The following is a 13162-nucleotide window of genomic DNA, read 5'->3' as shown; positions in this document are numbered from 1 at the left end:
TTGTGCAAAAAGTGTATTTCATTGGGCCATTTGCTCCGTCAATGATTGGCTATTAGATCTAAAATTTTAAATCAATAACTTTGTGAAAATGTGAAATTTGAATTGATTTTCTGCATTGGAGACATTTACCAAGGTTGCATGAAAAATAGCTTTATAAATATACAGTAAATATATTGTACATGTTTAATATAAATGTGCGGAACGGTGAGGCAGGTGTAGAGCATTTGCCTCATAGTCCTGAGACTAGGATTCAAATCCCGGCCCCGTCTGTGTGGAGTTTGCATCTTCTCATGCCTGCGTGGGTTTTCTCTAGGCACTCCGGTTTCCTCCCACATCCCCAAAAAAACATGTATTTAGTGGAGACACAAAATTCCTATAAGGTGTGATTGTGAGTACGACTGTTGTCTGTCTCTATGTGCCCTGCGATTGGCTGGCAATCAGTTCAGAGTATACCCTGCCTCCTGCACGATGACAGCTGGGATTGGCTTCAGCACTCCCGCGACCCTTGTGAGGATAAGCGGCTAAGGAAAAAAAAATATATATATAAGTGTCCTAAATTATTGATCATTTTTTTTACAAAAGATCCATAAATGTACCAGATGTGTCAAAAAGGTTCCAGGACTTCTGTCACAAAAATACAATAATAATTGCAAAATACTCACTCCAGTCTTCCCTTTGAAGTTATCCTGTTGGAATCTAACACACGTTTCCTAGCCTTTATCTGCCACACTTTCATGCACTCGTGTAAGCATTTTTGTGGGAAGAGTCGTTCGCTGTGCGTGTGTAAACTAAAGTCCCGGATATAAAATGTGTTATGCGATATGGGTCCTGCACCACCACACAGTACAAAAACTGTCATTAAACATTTAATTCAAATAAATTACATTTTCATTGTCATTTTAATAACTCATAATCCCAATGTTTCAAAATACATATTTATAAGCGAAGTTATAGCTGTATTAGATAGTCGACGCTTTGAGTCATATTACAACTCCAATACACTAGACGGCGCTAATACACAGAACAGTATTGTTTGTGGTCCACTCATCAAGTCGGAGGAAGATCCAGAACAGTGTGTTGCGTAGATGATGGGTGCACGGTTAGTACGCTTGGTGAGAAATGTTAACCTTGAGAACAGGATTCAGCGAGAAATCTCGAAAGACAAACCTCGGTCTGCGCCCAGGCACAAGTTGACTCAGCCGACGAGCACTGCTCAGAATGAAGGTAAGGAGTCCATCGCGGTTGGCAGTCTGAGAAGAAAACGGGACTGACCCCTTTCATAAATGCTAAATTGCAAATGTCTTCCTTTTTTCACAGCAATTTCGTTTTCGGCAGAAAGTGTAACGGGCGCTGTCCACCAGAAGAACGACCCTCTACTGTGCAATTTGAAGTCAGTCTTTGTGGAGTCGAAAGACAAAGCAGTAGGAAGCGTTAAGGTCAATGTTACTAGAAGGTTACTAAACTTGTCAGTAAAAGTTGATTTACTTCGTCACTTTTTTGTACACGGGTGGCGTTTTGCCATGTTCACGATCAATACTTTGCCACCATTCTTCATGGCATTTCATTTGAGCAGGAACGGTTTCGTTTTTCCTCACTTTTGCATAATGCAAGGGCCAATTCGGGTCTTGGGCACCCCTTAGTGTCTAAGAAGTTAACGGGCCTTAGAGACTAGAAAAATGGAATTCCAGTTCATAATTCCTTCTGAGGTTTGCAGTTAAAATGTAAAATTTAATATGAATAGAATTATATAGAAAGCGTTTTGTCACTGTGTGGTGCAGATACAGGAAAGCTGAATTGAGTTTATGAAAATAAATAACAAGGAATAATCTTTGTATTTCTGGGTCACTGGAAAACATGTTTAAACTTAAAGCCGAGTTGAATCACTGAACATGGCGGACAGCACACCATAGTCATCATTTTCAACTCAAAGTACAGCAACAACATACAGTGGAACCTCTACTTATAAAATTCATTCGTTCCGAAAGTCATTTTCTAATGTGAATTATTTGTAAGTAGAAGCACTTTTTAGATGTAAGTAGCTTAATCTGTTCCACGACATTAGCAGATGTCCACTCAGGCAGCCTCGTGTGTTTATACCAGTTTTACCTGCGGGAAGGTAGCTCCAGTCACTCACATTTGAAAAAATGTATGGGTGTGTTTGGTCCCGCTTGCAGATGAAGTTGTAGGTGTGATTAGGGATGGAATCTCAAGACCTTGAAATAAGTTACTGGATTGATATAACACTAAAAATAAAATAAACAAATACATAACTTAAACTTCAAACTCAGAAATGATCATTTCCAATTTCAACTGATATAAAATGGTATTTAAAATTTTTCATCAATAAAAATTTTTGATCTGACAAACTATCTGAAGAAAAGTTAAATGCACTAGCCTCAAGGAATAAACAAGAACGGTCTATACCCGCAGTTAATGAAGATGCTGAAAGTTTAGTTTAACATAATTGTGTTAATGGCAACAATCTAACGATACATTGGAAAAAACATTGGTGTCGGCAATCGTGACGTTGTGAGGGGGGGCATGCATCGTGGGACTGCCAAAAATCCTGCTTGCTAGAAAGTGCCTTTATGTGCGTGGCCACACCTGAATCAAGCGACGAGGTGGATGATAGTCGATCGTGTTTTTTTTTGTCGCACTGCCTTGCGATCGACGCAATGAGCACCCCTGGTGTAACTGAATTTCCTTTGACATGGCTCGTTATGTTGATGATTTAAATGTAAATGTGCTATGTAAATTATGAAATAAACACGTAAATTAATGTCAAGACTACACAAAATAAGCGGTCTTGTAATATAAATTTTTTTCTACTCTTAACAAATTTTGAGTTTGATTGTGCAGATTTCCGAGCACGGAGGCGCGCGAGCGCGTTCACGCTCGTCAAACGTGAGTGACTGTAGATCTTTGTTCCTTCACCCTAACCCTAACCCAAAATTCTGGCTCGTTGTATTGCTGGATATTGTTCGAACACACAGGAAGATGGATTTACTCTTCATATGTTTCCAAATGACTCGATTTGTTGTGAAAAATGGATTGCACAGGTGCAAAGGACGAGAGCTTTGTGGGTTCCAAATGGTAGGTGTGTGTAGACCTACTAAAAAATATAAAAGTTGGGGGGGGGGGTGTAATCCTTTCAGAACGTAATAGAAGATCCATGTACATAAGCCAAGGGTGCGAAATGTGTCTGTGCACGTCGGAATGGCTCATCGCGGCACCGAGCCAGGCCACTTTACGACGTTGTTGTGCGCCGCCATCCACAGCGTTGTTCATCGCCAACTGCGTCGGCAGCGTTGTTCATCCGTCACTGTCTGCAATGAACAGCGCCGCCGACGATGGCGTACTCAGCCGCGAGTGACGACAACGCCGTAAAATGGCCCGGTTCTGCGCCACGATGAGCCACCCCGGCTGAAGCTATGATCGGCCCGTCGTGGCCGGGCCGCGGTAGCTCGTTGCACTCGGGCCGCGACGTTGTCATCACTCGCGGCTGAGTATGCTACATACTGTCGGGTTGTCTATTAGTTCAAAGTGATCCACTTATCATCTAAATATGGCTCGAAACAATAGAAAAGAGCTTCTGCGTCAGACGGAGCGTCGGAAAAATCCGAAAATCTCTGTTGTTCCTCTCCCATAGCAGGTGCCACTACATGTTTTCAATGGTGAATGTACCAGTGTGACATCTGCTGATGACATTGCAGGCCATATGGCTACCACTTTGATGTCGAGTGAAACTTTCGCAACTTTGCGCATGGATGACGCGCTCTCAGCTCATATTTATTTTTTCGTACAGACATTGAAGTGAATAATGTTATGTATTTTTCATTATAATATCTATTTTAGAATGTTCATAGAGCTCGTGCACCTACGTCACCAAAATCATGTGACTGGCCATATTGCTGGTCAAACAAAGCATTCTTCAATGCAAAGTCTTTTGAAATGTCTTTTTAACAAGACGCCCAGAGTTTTGTCTGATACCGTTAAACATTTCAAAGTTGATAACAAACAAAGATACGGGGAAAAATTAGAGACACAGGCATATTTAATGCCGAAGTCAATGTTTTCGACAATAAGAAATTTGAATGTTAATTTGATTCCCCTTGTCTTGGACAACTGGATAGACACAAGTATCTGGTGAGTAAGTCGTCGAGATTTACAAAGTTTGAAAGCATATAAAAGTCTGGACACATACAAATACTTTGTTGCTGGATCTGTTCTCAATCAAGAGTAAATCCCACAAAGTGATGGACCCTCTCGGATTTTTGCTAAAAAAATAAATATTAAAATGACCCCTGGGTTTACAGAAAGTCGCATTCAATTCATATTCATTCATAACTATGAATGGAAAAAAAGACGGGTTGACAGCTCGTGAACGCGTATTCGGCCACAAGTTAACCTTTGCTGGAATCTATCGATCTTTTCAGCTAGTATTCAATGCAAATACCAATATTTAAATAAATGACCCGTGCGTATTTGGTTGGGAACAAAGCCATCACGTTTAATAGCCGAAATCCATTGATCTTCCGGTCTTTTGAGCTGGTATGCTATAGAATGATCTCTTTGCATATCTGTCTCGTCTGTTGTGACAACCAACAGCATAACAGGTCTTGGGTATTGTAAATATTCTCCTCCGGTTCATTGTCTTCCACAATGTCGAGCAGCTATGTTTGACCAGCAATATGGCGCCATGAAAATGGTTATGTCACGTGCACGAGCTATTGGCAAATCACTTGGGCTTTAATTGCTCCCAAGTTTATTGGAGCCCATAGTAAAGAGAGATGAATAAACTTGCAATAGACAAACTAAACACTCATGAAAAAGTTGTACTTGATCATTTTGCGCTAGTGTTAAAGTGCTTGCTTGTTATTCGTGATCCTCGAGAGTCACAGGGAAAAGGGCATCATAGATTGAGGTCCCTCCTAGCCAATGGGATGCTAGGAAGATGCGGGGTGAAAGCCAATGGGAGAGGAGCTCTGTCGAGCCATTTTCAAACTAAGATATAGGATGCTTAGGTCTGGTGGAATTTTGGGGCTGCGAATAGCTGCGTCTATTTTTGCCTTTCATATCCAGAATTTCCCTTCATAACTAGAGACTATATTTTTCCAAGGAGGCATTTGGTAACCTGAAGTGACACAACACCTGGTTACCACATATTAATGGACTGAGATTACTTTTCCATCAGATTAGCTGGAATAGGCTGCAGCACACACATGACCCTTGTGAGGGAGGATAAGCGGCTCATAAAATGGATGGATGGCTGATATTTTTTGTTGACATTTCACACTTCAGTTTTACTTTAGTTATATCACTTTCATTTTGCTGTTATTAAAATATATATTAAATATTCATATACACTACACTACAATGAGTTCTGCAATATATCATCATAAAAGGTAGTTATCCTCCACGATATGAAGGTTGTTGTTTTCTGGTTCCTCTACAAATATTGCAGATTTCATTTGGACCTTTGCAAAATATTTGTCATCATCTATTGCTCTTATTCCCTCTCGGTATATTTTTCAGCCTACCACAAATGGAAATTTAAAAATAACATATTTTACCCAAAACCATCCCAATAAATGATAGTAGCATTCTTTTTTTAATAGTACTGATATAGTTATAATACAGAACATCAATTATATCATTTTTAAGAAAATTAACTTCCAGTAAAAAAAAAAAAAAACATTGAACATTGGCACTTTCATGAAGACAATTGATATACTACCAAGGCTATGTTAAAGTTAAACGGGTATGTGGGTAAGTAAGGTTCGAGTATGAAAATATAAAGGATATGGAGATATAAAGAATATGGAGACATTCAAACCACAATGGCTCCCACTCCAGTAGTTGAGGGTTGAGTCTACTTGTGCAGTTTCCTATGAGTCCTCACGGTCGTCGTTGTACAAGTTTTATAAGTTGCACAAGTTATGTAGTTACTCACGTTTGAAAAAAGATTTTAAGCACATCAATTTGGCTGAAATTAAAATTCATGCTTGTTTGAACTGTAAACATTATTGACTGACTTATTGCACCATTTGATAGTGAAATATAAAATTAAATAAAATCAATTAACAAATTACTTTAAATTCAATTCAGCAACATTAATTCACGAGCACAATTTATAAAACCCTTGAACAAAAATGAATAAACGTGCTATGGTGTGTTTTTTTTTTTTTTTTTTTTTTGCACTGAGCAATTTGGTACGGTAACTTATATGATGCTAACAGTGCTCGCTGGTTTACTGAAGTAGCTTTCTCACAGCAGGATGATTGTTGGCAATACTTGTCAGGTTTTCACTGAAAAAAAATCCATTGTCTTATCTGCGTGACTGGGGTGTAATGTCTTTTAAGTGGCACATGAATTTATCTGGCTTCATGGTGTCTGCTGGCAACATTTTTTTTTTCCTGTCTCCCACTCCCCTCCTCGGGCAGTCACCTTATCATGGTGGAGGGGTTTGTGTGACCCGATGATCCTAGGAGCTAAGTTGTCTGGGGCTTCATGCCCCTGGTAGGGTCACCCATAACAAAAAGCTCCTAGGTGGTGAGGGACCAGACAAAGTACGACTACAAAAACATGTTCCCCAAGGTCACACGTGCCCCCAGGGGCTATTTCAGAAGCCCTGCACCAGTCACTCACATTTGACGAGTGCGATCGCGCTCTCACGCCGTCGCGCTCTTAAATCTACACAGTTGAGCGCGAAAAATCACGCGTGTAAAATTTATGAGTTGAAAAAATAGATAAAGGCGTTGCTTATTTTGTGTAGTCTTGACATTAATTTACGTGTTTATTTCATAAACCTTTTCACCAAACTTCATAAATTTGAACTTAACAAGCCTGCTCCTAAACAATCAGTCTTTACCCGGAAACAGGCAATGCAAGGTAACCATACTGAGCATGTACGGAAGTGATGCCAAAAGCGCATGTTCCGAGCTGCTTCGCGTACTGCGAGCACATTTACGTTGAAAGTCATCAACATAATGAGCTATGTCAAAGAAAATTCAGTTTCACCAGGAGTGCTCAATGCGTCCATCACAAGGCAGTTTTGGTTGATTGTGTGATGGCGTGCCCCCCCCCCAAAAAAGACATTTGACTGTCATCCACCTTGTCGCTTGATTCAGGTGTGGCCAATACGTCGAACGCACGCACATAAAGGGGCGTTCTAGCAAGCTGGCCTCCTATTTTTGGCAGTCACGGCGGAGCACTCGTGCACCCCCCGCTAACTATATGTATGAGATTGTGATTTACTTTATCTCAGTTCTAACAGTAATTTTCCCCGCGGTATGCGTTATCTTGAAGTAGAAAACATTTCCCCTCTACATGCTTTAGAAAGATGTAGATCATCTACTGCTACCTTTCATCAATGTATTGACAATAGATACTGCCGTAAATTACGATAGTTTATAACAATACAACACGATTGCCGACAGGAATGTGTGTTACAATGTAGCTTGTTGCCACTAACACCGAACATGTTGAACTAAACTTTCAGCAATTTCAAAACCGTTCCAAGACCGTTTGTGTTTATTCCTTGACAGGCCAATACCGTTTTATATCATGTTCTACTAATATCAGTTGGAATTGGAAATTAACATTCTGAGTTTGAAATTTTTGTTTTCTATTTTAGTTATGTATTTGTTTATTTTATTTTTAATTTACATTTATGTTATATTAATCCACTAACTTATTTTAAGGTCTTGAGATTCCATCCCTAATCACACCCGCAACTTTATCTGGGGGCATGACTGGTGGAGCACACCCGTAACTATATCTGCGAGCATGATTGGCCACACCCGTACATTTTTCAAATGTGACTACTGCACTAAAGAGACCCAAAAAATGAAGCCTGCCAAATTTGAATGAATTAAAAAAACTGTACAGTACTGTAACTGTACCTGCATTAAGTGAAACCTGTGTAGTGTTTCCTCGTTACAACAAGGCTTACTTTACAAGACCTTGCTATTACATGGAAAAAAAAGAGGGTGTGTGCAGGAGCTCATTCATTCGGGGAAAAACAAATTCTGTAACATGAAATCTTGTGCGCATGAGTGTGCACGCTTTTCAAATACGGGAGTTTAACAATGGTCTACAGTCCCTCAGTCAGTCGGGACTAGGGGTTTCCCTTGGCAAATCAGGATACAGAACACAATGCACATTCACACACCGTAAAAAATTGCACAAACAAAAATAGTGTACTGTAAGACCGAGGCCGCGTAAAGTCAACTGTGTTGAAGCGAGGAATCGCTACTTGAAAGCATTTAGCCTTTGTCAGTTTATAAATAACACCACACATTTTAATATCACGAGTTTTTTTTATTTATTGTATGAATGTTATAAGGTTATGTACTGGATAATTTCTGTGGCCTGCATAAATTCTGGTGTCTCTTGGCACTTGAAAAAGAGATTTTATCTCTTCCTAAGCTTTTGCTGGGTTGAATACATTGTAAAATATGGCCTGCCCTTGGGCTGCTGTTCTTTGATGTGAGACCTTCACTTGTCGATCTGATAATGCTGACTATTATTGTGTCCTGCTGTACTTATGATTTATAAACATTTAACGTTCCTGGGTGTGGTTTTTATGTTGGCAACGCACTCCGACAACTCCGAGCACTGACGTTTCAACAATGTATCTGGGGTCGAGTGAAAGTTAGCTCATAAGATAGCGAATGTAAGAAACAGTAAACTTTCCCTTTGTCTCAGTTGTGTGCATCTACGGAGAAAATACTGTTCTGTCAGCAGATTTCTCCAGGTGGATCTAATTATGAAAATTTACTGAGTTCAGAAAAAAATAGCCTACTGTGCTCCTGATGTTTGAACACTAACACATTTTCTACTTTGAATTTGTTGTGTGCGGCCATGCTTTACCAACTTGCGTGCAGAAACACACATCGGGCAGGTCATACATTTGAGTCTCCAGACACAGAATGAAAATGCTTCCTGTGTCCCTGCCAATTTATGTATGTCTCAAACGCGGGACACACATAAAACGAAAATGAAAAAATTGGGATTTTTTTTATTTTTAACATAACAGTAACGGTGGCAATAGGCCAGAAATGTCCAAAGTATGGCCTGAATGCCGTTAACGCTCCGCAGTCCATTTAAATAACATTTGACATGGCCCATCATATTTCCTACATTTCAGACCGAGGGTCAGTCGGTACTTTAATTTTTTTTCTTTTTTTTTTTTACAAAATATTTTTTCTCCATCACACCGTCCACACCAGTTCTTGTTAATTCATGATCTCTCGTACATAATGACATGTCATGGGACGAGGCAGTTACACTAGTTGACGCTCATGAAAAAACAGGCATATACATAATGATCTGGCAACAAGCGGCATTAAAAACAAGGCTTAAATGCACAATTTAATCATGGAGCTTCCTCGTGCAGCAACGCGCATACGGCCCTGCTGTGGCTGCTGACAAAGCCCCGATAACTGCTTTCGCAGCCGCGTGGCGATCAACGCCCCTGACATTTTTATGTGGTGTAAAAATATTAGGGAATTAATTGAACCAAAAATGTGCTGAAGCAAAGTATTTGATCCATGCTATCATCCAATTTCACACATTAATGATATTTAAGTAACTGCTTGAAAGAATCCCATCTTACTACAGTTTCCTTTTTTTTTGGTTTGAAACTTTGACATGGGATTCGGTTGGTACGAAATGCCACTTTCAGGCAGCTCCAAAATCCTGAACAATCCAAGACTTACATTGAAGTAATTAAGTATTTGAACACCCTGCTATATTGAAAGTTCTCCCACTTATAAATCATGGAGGAGTCTGAAATTTAAAAGAAATATCCAGAAATCACAATGCATGATTTTTCAACAATTTGTAATACAGCTGCAAATAAGTATTTGAACACCTGAAAAAAAAGTTTATATTTGGTACAGTAGCCTTTGTTTGCAATTACAAAGGTCAAACGTTTCCTTTAGTTGTTCACAAGGTTTGCACACACTGCAGGCCCATTCCTCCACACAGATCTTCTTTAGATCAGACAGGTTTCTGGCCTGTCGCTGAGAAACACGAAGTTTCAACTCCGTCCAAAGATTTTGTATTGGGTTTAGGTCTGGAGACATGGCTAGGCCACCCCAGAACCCTGATATGCTTCTTACGGAGCCACTCCTTGGTTTTCTTGGTTGTGTGCTTCGGTTCATTGTCATGTTGAAAGACCCAGCCACGACCCATTTTCAATGCTCAGACTGAGGGGAAAGAGGTTGTTCCCCCAAATCTCACATGACATGTCCGTGGTCATCCTCTCCTTAATACTATGCAGTCGCCTTGTCCCATGTGCAGAAAAACACCCTCAAAGCATGATGCTACCACCCCCATACTTCACAGTAGGGATGGTGGTCTTGGGATGGAACTCATCATTCGTCTTCCTCCACACACTGTGAGTGGAATTATGATCAAAAAGTTCAATTTTGGTCTCATGTGACCATAAAACATTCTCCCATGACTCCTCTGTATCATCCAAATGGCCACTGGCAAATTTAAGACAGGCCTTGACATGTGCTGCTTTAAGCAGGGAACCTTCTGTGCCATGCATGATTTCAAACCATGACATTTTACTGTATTACCAAGTCACCTTGGAAACGGTGCTCCCAGCTCTTTTCAAGTCATTGACCAAGTCCTGTCGTGTAGTCCTGGGCTGATTCCTCACCTTTGTACAGATCATTGAGACCCCACAAGGTGATATCTTGCATGGGGTTCCACTCCGATTGAGATTGACCGTCATGTTTAGCGTCTTCCATTTTCAAATGATTGCTCCAACATTGACCTTTTTTTCACCAATCTGCGTGGCAATTTCTCCGTAGCCCTTTCCAGCCGTGTGGAGTGCAATTTTGTCTCTGGTGTCTTTGGACAGCTCTTTGGTCTTGGCCATGTTACAAGTTTGAGTCTTACTGATTGCATGGGGTGGACAGGTGTCTTTGTGCACCTAACGACCTCACACAGATGCCTCTGATTCAGGATAATACATGGAGTGGAGGTAGAGTTTTAAAGGCAAACTAACAGGTATTTGAGGGTCAGAATTCTGGATGATAGACAGGTGTTCAAATACTTATTTGCAGCTGTATCACACAAATAAATCGTTATAAAATCATACATTTCTGGATTTTTCTGTTTAGATTATCTCTCTCACAGTGGACATGCACGTACAATGAAAATTCCAGACCCCTCCATGATTTCTTAGTGGGAGAACTTGCAATGTATTAAGGTGTTCAAATATTTATTTTCTTCACTGTAATTCAAAATAATTATAGTTTCTATTGTGGACTGGTTTTAGCTTGTTTAATAAATTAAGGTCAAAGAATGTCAACAAAGGACTGCAATCAGGATTTTAGAAAAATATTGAGATCGTAATTTAGTGGACAAGTCCGGTCACCAAAAAATTTGGTATGTCTAAAAGAATTAATTCATAGCGGGGGCCACACTTGGTAATTGACATTGGTAATAATTGTTGCTTCCTGTCATTGACATTACCTTTTGATCTTGCTTGGCCCGAATGTCAATGTCAAGAGTGGTAATTAATGCATAACCGATATTCTCTTGTAATCTCTTACCTGATCTGTAATGTGACTGCAGCAATCTCGCTGGAGCAGAGACAGTGGCCGTAAACTGGAAATTTCATCTGACACTCTCCCCAGCAGTGTATGTAATGTACTTGCCACTGGAGCAGCCAATCACTGGCAATGACCAAAGATAGTATCTTTGAGACAAGAATTCACTGTGTAACCCATGAGGATCAGACAGAAGTCAGTAACCGATGAAAACTTTACATTGTGCGGAAGCTACTTGCCTAACCCATCTCCATTCTTTTTTTTTTTCTTTCTTTTTTTACCAAGGAAGAAATATCAAGGTCATGACCTGCGTCCCCAATGGAAATTGTATGCGTAGATATTTCTGTATACACCCCTGCTTTAGGTCATGGGAGTTTACTCCACTTCGGAATTCAATTTTTGGTTTTCTCATCATACTTTATCTTTGTTTGCACAGTCACTGAAAGAGGAATGTGTGGACGAAGACACAAAGACCCGTCCGGTGAAGTTCACTCTTCCAGGCGACTCACATGGTCTTGCAACTCTAACAAGCATTCCTCACGGCAAACTGACCATCACAGAGGCTCTCAAGGCCCTCAGCAGCCACCACAGTCAGCCTCACACATGGACATCACAGAGGATTTCAGAAGAATATTGTCTGAATTTGAAAGAAACAAACTCTTTTCTTGCGTTTTTCATCCCCTTTCAAATTCAGATTATCCCACCCCAGATTGGAAATGTTAAAAAAAACTGAAAGCTTCATAGGAATACATAGTGAATGACAAAGTGCATGATGTATAGACTATTGGACATTGATTTGGGACAATTTTGTTACCCAGCACATAGAAATTTGAATGAAATTATTTCAATTATTTCAATCCATCAGGTACGCCCACACAGTTAGGTGCTTTTAGATACAAATTTATCAATTTAAGAAAACACAATTGAATGAAGAAAATATTACAATTATTTTTATATTGTCAGCATTGACATTCAAGAGCGAAATTAATCATCAGAAACCTGGACTATTTTTCTGTAGTATCTTAAGATACATTTCAGCCTTATTTCATTTATTTGTTTTGGAAATTTGAATGTTCAAAAACTGAAACAGTTTTCCCCCAATAAAAATTTGGTTCATTTATTTGTAAATGCTAAATTGCCACCACTGTTGTTCCTGAACAGCGGCTTTCATGTACTTAAGTTTCACTGGAATTGGAAGAACTAAAAAAACATTACGAGATTTAAAACATCGGGATATGGCATATATATATTTTCTGTTTTTAGATACAATAAAGTAATTCAAATACATGTGTTTGAATTCTTGAAGATTTCCACTATGGTTGTCACAGTTGACCTTTTTCCACATCTCATCACATTCTTATATTTGCAATGTTCGCAGTCTCAAAAAATGTAAAACTTAACGGTTTTACACACATTGATGATATTGATATGTATGTATGTCTATAAGGATATTGCAATTATCAGGTATACTGGGTATTAAAAAAAGTGTGTGCTTCAGAAGCATAAAAGTGCAAAGGTGCTGGAAATCTGTGAAATACTTCTCTAATAGTTTGTGCTCGCTATTGTGATAATCCTGAATTTGTTATTAA

At 39.5% G+C, this 13162-nt stretch overlaps 1 protein-coding gene across 2 annotated transcripts; it reads left to right on the top strand.

Annotated features, from left to right (window-relative positions):
* Nucleotides 1-1027: 1027 nt before the first annotated feature.
* Nucleotides 1028-12860, top strand: ndufaf4 (NADH:ubiquinone oxidoreductase complex assembly factor 4). Of its 2 annotated transcripts, none has more exons than XM_061812753.1 (3): nt 1028-1224; nt 1318-1421; nt 12010-12860. In XM_061812753.1, the coding sequence occupies exons 1-3, from the start codon at nt 1086-1088 to the stop codon at nt 12304-12306; spliced, it is 540 nt and encodes a 179-aa protein (XP_061668737.1). In that variant the 5' UTR covers nt 1028-1085; the 3' UTR covers nt 12307-12860. The 2 variants fall into 2 exon arrangements, with proteins under 2 accessions (XP_061668737.1, XP_061668736.1); XM_061812752.1 differs by having other exon boundaries at nt 1033-1224; nt 1318-1436.
* Nucleotides 12861-13162: the final 302 nt, after the last annotated feature.

Source organism: Syngnathoides biaculeatus, chromosome 23 (genome assembly GCF_019802595.1).
Source record: "Syngnathoides biaculeatus isolate LvHL_M chromosome 23, ASM1980259v1, whole genome shotgun sequence".
Classification (NCBI taxonomy): domain Eukaryota; kingdom Metazoa; phylum Chordata; class Actinopteri; order Syngnathiformes; family Syngnathidae; genus Syngnathoides; species Syngnathoides biaculeatus.
Note: the sequence above shows the minus strand (reverse complement) of the source record. Positions and strands in the feature narration are given on the sequence as shown.